This window comes from Sphaeroforma arctica (genome assembly GCF_001186125.1).
Source record: "Sphaeroforma arctica JP610 unplaced genomic scaffold supercont1.178, whole genome shotgun sequence".
Taxonomy (NCBI): Eukaryota; class Ichthyosporea; order Ichthyophonida; genus Sphaeroforma; species Sphaeroforma arctica.
This window is the reverse complement of record NW_014040380.1, coordinates 98914-103330: the sequence shown is the minus strand read 5'-3', so window position 1 is coordinate 103330 and position 4417 is coordinate 98914. Positions and strand designations below refer to the sequence as shown.

General features: G+C 43.1%; 1 protein-coding gene across 1 annotated transcript in view; it reads left to right on the top strand.

Moving 5' to 3' along the window:
- SARC_03493 (hypothetical protein) overlaps positions 1-3847 on the top strand; it is a gene marked incomplete at its 3' end in the record, with an annotated part of 5589 nt that extends 1742 nt beyond the window's left edge. Inside the window, exons 2-9 of the mRNA XM_014302719.1 lie at positions 521-748; positions 1074-1255; positions 1489-1566; positions 1771-1859; positions 2194-2242; positions 2664-2813; positions 3077-3203; positions 3652-3847. Of these exons, the coding sequence (XP_014158194.1) occupies positions 521-748; positions 1074-1255; positions 1489-1566; positions 1771-1859; positions 2194-2242; positions 2664-2813; positions 3077-3203; positions 3652-3847 (1099 nt within the window). The remainder of the gene's footprint in view (positions 1-520; positions 749-1073; positions 1256-1488; positions 1567-1770; positions 1860-2193; positions 2243-2663; positions 2814-3076; positions 3204-3651) is intronic.
- Positions 3848-4417: the final 570 nt, after the last annotated feature.

Sequence of the window (4417 nt, the reverse complement as noted above, 5' to 3'; positions counted from 1 at the left end):
TTATATATACATATTTATATATGAACCTATTTTATAAGTTTAGTGTACTTGGAATACGAAGTATGTTATATGCGTGTACATAATCTACATTTTGTTATAGTTCGTGTGTGTGTTTGTAGTGGGAGTGTTTTCTCTGTGTATGTTTTCAAGGTATACCTAAAGTTTTATGTGAATGTTTGATGTATCTGTATACAATGATATTGATATACGGATATAGTCATGGCGTTGCACTATTTTAGAGATAGTCATCACTGACTTATAATCTTTAGTATAAGTGCACAACTTACATGTACACCAGGGACGGGTCTGGTCGCTAATTGATATGGTAATGTCAACTCAAATAGCCGCACTTTGTATTGCTGGTCTTTTCAGAATGGCGCAAATAATCACACAAAGTATGCTTATTAGAGCTTATAAAAAGGACGTCGAGAACGATCTCATGCACGAGAAGGCATTGTCAACGGCAATCGCGTATGAAACGCAAACAAGCGCTAAGTTTTAACTGGCAAAATTATCTCAGTTTGATCTACGGTCAAAAACCGGATCCCGAGAACGGGTTCAGTGGTAAACAGGAGTCCCTAAAACCCGCCAAAATGCTCGGGTTCTGGGAGGCTTACATCCAGGAGACAGGCGTCAAGGTGCGGGAGCACACCGAAGTTGTTAGTGTTGACGATGGAGACAATGAGAGTGTCCGATATGTTGTAAGCGTAGAAAGTCAAGATGGGGGTCCAACCACCTACCATGCAAGGTAAGGTGTATGTCATGGCAAGATGGCAGGAATTATCGGCGAGTGCGAACTATCATGCAAAACGCGCCGCGCATGTTTAATGAAGAGGAGCTGTACAGGACAGTCTTGGGTGTTTGTGGTTGATTCGAAGGCCTTTGGAATGTATCTGAATTGAATATAGAGGGGCATGTGGTTCTAACTAGCACGAGAGTGCTGAGGCATACACTATAGTAGGCATCGACAGGCCGTATCAAATCCCCAATACGTCCTTGATAGACTGTCGAAACTTGTGTGACAGTGATCCTGTTTTTCTGTAAAACATCATCCCTCAATATTCCCATTATAGGAACGTCATCGCATGCTCCGGCACCTACCAAAAGCCGCGCATACCTGAAGAGCTAGCTACAAAGATCCCTGCGCACATTAAACAAGTGCGTGTTGGGACATATAAAAACATCGACGACAGTTTAAATGATGGGGGCGTATTGGTGGTCGGGGGAGGACAGACTGGTTTCCAGATTGGTGAAGGTACCGAACATGAGCTGAATGCATGTGCACCATTGATGGCTTACATATCGTCTGGCTGTCTATTGACTCCAAAATAATGTTTTGTCTAATAATTGTCCGTAGACTACTATGACGCACTGTTGTGACTTCCATGTGTGCATATCCCCAGGTAGGTGTGTGTTTGCTCATGTATCCGAAACTGAACACGTCCATATACTGACACCGACGTGATTTACAACGCACTGCGCATTCAGAAATCGTGAGATCCGGTAGAAAGGTTGTTGTGTGTACATCAATGGTGCCAGGTAGTCTTCGATCGTATCGCGGCGAAGGTAAGCTACTTTTCAGGCAGCACCTCATCCGCATACGCAATTATGGACTACCATGTGACATTCCGAACATGTCATTGCATGGTCACTGATCGTTTATCAGTGATCGCTTCTTTCTGTTGGCATACTTTAAATTATACGTCGCTCTAGAATGGCTTTACATCCGTGCACTTTGTTTTGATCTCATCCGATGACCGTGTTGCCCAGATATTTTCTACTGGATGGACCGCATAGGGTTCCTGTCGATGCCTATTCAGGCACTGTCTGTGCCAGAGATGCGATTCAACCGGATTCCGGTACGTAGACTTGGCAATGAACACGGTGTACGATTCGAGCTTGTCTGTAATGTGCACAATTAACAGTTATCCATTTGTGTGTTTTCTCGTTTATATATGGGTTCCTAACGCTGAGTGCGAGTCTACTGCGCAAAACTGTCCTTAATGTCGCACTGTTTACGCGCTACGCTCACCAATTGCATACAAATAAATTTGTGCCATTACATAATATACCAAGACCGGATATCTTTGGTCTCTATATTTACCTTTGCTAGGGCTAAGGAGTGTAGTCATCGACAAAACATATCTACTACGTACGCTATTTTACCTGACTACATTCATTTACGCTACGCAGGTGACAGGAAATGACCATGCTATCTCACCCCATAGTATGGCCAGAGAGGGTATGTGTTTTCTTTTTCATAAGTTATACTATTTGCGTACGCTTTTAGAATGAAAATGCATGACGGTCGACACATTATATGACAAGGTTTCCGGATGAGGGCGTGCCGCTGTAATTTGAGCTTTCTGTAGGAGCCTGTGTTTTCATGTTGTACGCCCATGGTAAGTAGTACTCGCCACATGCCAATGCAGATAGCAGATGAGAACATCAATTTATCAGTTTCATCTGTTTAGCAAACTCGGGCATGCAATGATGAAGGTCACATGTGGCATAACCACATTGTTTATCGCTTGCCAGCGCCGACATTGCATTCTTCTGTGTGTCATTGCTTCAATTGTGTGAAATCGAGACCCATCTGTACTATAACTGCAAACATGTGGTAGATATCTGACACAGAAGGCTGGTATATTGAATCCATCCAGGGGCCATTCTGGTAGGTAGTCTCGAGAAGGTCGAGGGAGATGAGCTTCAATTTAAGGATAATTTGAAAGAGCACGTTCGTTTCTGCGACGAGAGCTACTCGACACTCGCGCCGAGGATCGAAGGCTACTTAGAGAAGACCGGAACTGCTGGTGAATTTATTGATTCGTGTCCCTTTTTTTTGTGTGTGCTAACTGTTCTTAGAACACTAGAAGTGTGGCGAACAGGCGCAATTGTGCATGATAATACGCAACGTCAATCTTAGTATGTGCATATTGTCTAAATTTGTTGCGCCCATATATCTGTTGGCATAATATATCCGTAGACTGTGACTATGCTATAACTCATACACTTTCCCTGTCTAATACATATTGGCCGAGTACTTACGTTCTTGTTCACGAACATGTCTTGGTAGGTGAATATCCTCCGCCCGAGAAAGAGCCTGAATGGGAACCTCATGAACCTTTACTGAACGACTCCCCAATCCTCAAGATGAATATGAACGATGAGGGCATCACCAATGTATTTTGGGCCACCGGATGGTATGTCTGGCCATATAGGATCCGCTTATGTGGTTTGTTGGGAATCGATTTGTAGGGTTTTATTGTTTTTTATATAGACGAGCTGCTCAACTATTGTTTGAGTGGCCATATGGTGCTACAGGCCTTGCTAATTTTTATGAAAATGTGATATATTGAGTACAATCAAAACTGGTAGATATTCTAGGTGGGCTGCTGTTATTCATTACTCCACGAACATTCCGAGTTTAATTTTATAGGGTTTCTTTGTATACGGGTATTCTATGATAGCAACAGGCATGGAATGTATTGTCGATTTATTCAGCGACCTTGAGAAAATTACATGCGCTTCCAACAGTTCCTATGCTCTTTGATAAGCCTAAGCTTGTTTTGCCAATACTGCCGGAATTTCTGGTACATCGGCATGTCACATGGTTCTCAAGCACATCTGTGGTTTCCCTCCGAATTGCAGGGGTGCCGATTTCTCGTTTCTCAAGTGCGGAAATCTTGTAGACGAAATGGGGCCTGCCGGTCGACCTTTAACATGCGATGCCTCTAAGCCTGGGTTCTTCTACCTGGGCTTTCCTTGGCTCAGGACATTGAACTCGGCAAACATACAAGGTCATCACGCAGACGCCCTTTATATCGCAGATCAACTTACCGAATAGATGAACTAGATTTAGTTACTAGGGAGCTCTAACTCGTACATTAACAAGAAATAGAATGTAGTTTCATTATCGTATAGTACCATACTGGAAGGGCAATATTCCACTCATGCCTGCAGATCTTCATGAGCCTTAATGAGCCATACTTTCAATTCGGAATAGTACAGCTGACAATGACTCTACAATGAACATGAACAATCTAAATATATATTCATCCGTGTCTACATCAAGCATTGCGACAAGACAACTAGAAGTATTGGCATGGACTACAGTTAGTGCTCGTACATTCTTGCATGAGTTGATAACTGCCGAACATTCAAATATTCGATATCCACGTATCGCATTCGGGCAGAGACAATATTTACTACATATAGAATACGTGTAAAGCATGTCCTCGTACTCGATAACCAATAACGTTCGCACTTTGTCTGGCGTTAGGAGCCACCAATGCCGCTTTCAAACCTATTGAACTATATGAAGAGATCTCCAGCGATCCTTGCCACATCCGATCATTCGGGAAGACTCCTCACATATGTTCTTTAGGGAGACAGAGTCAGACTTGGTCAGGGCGGA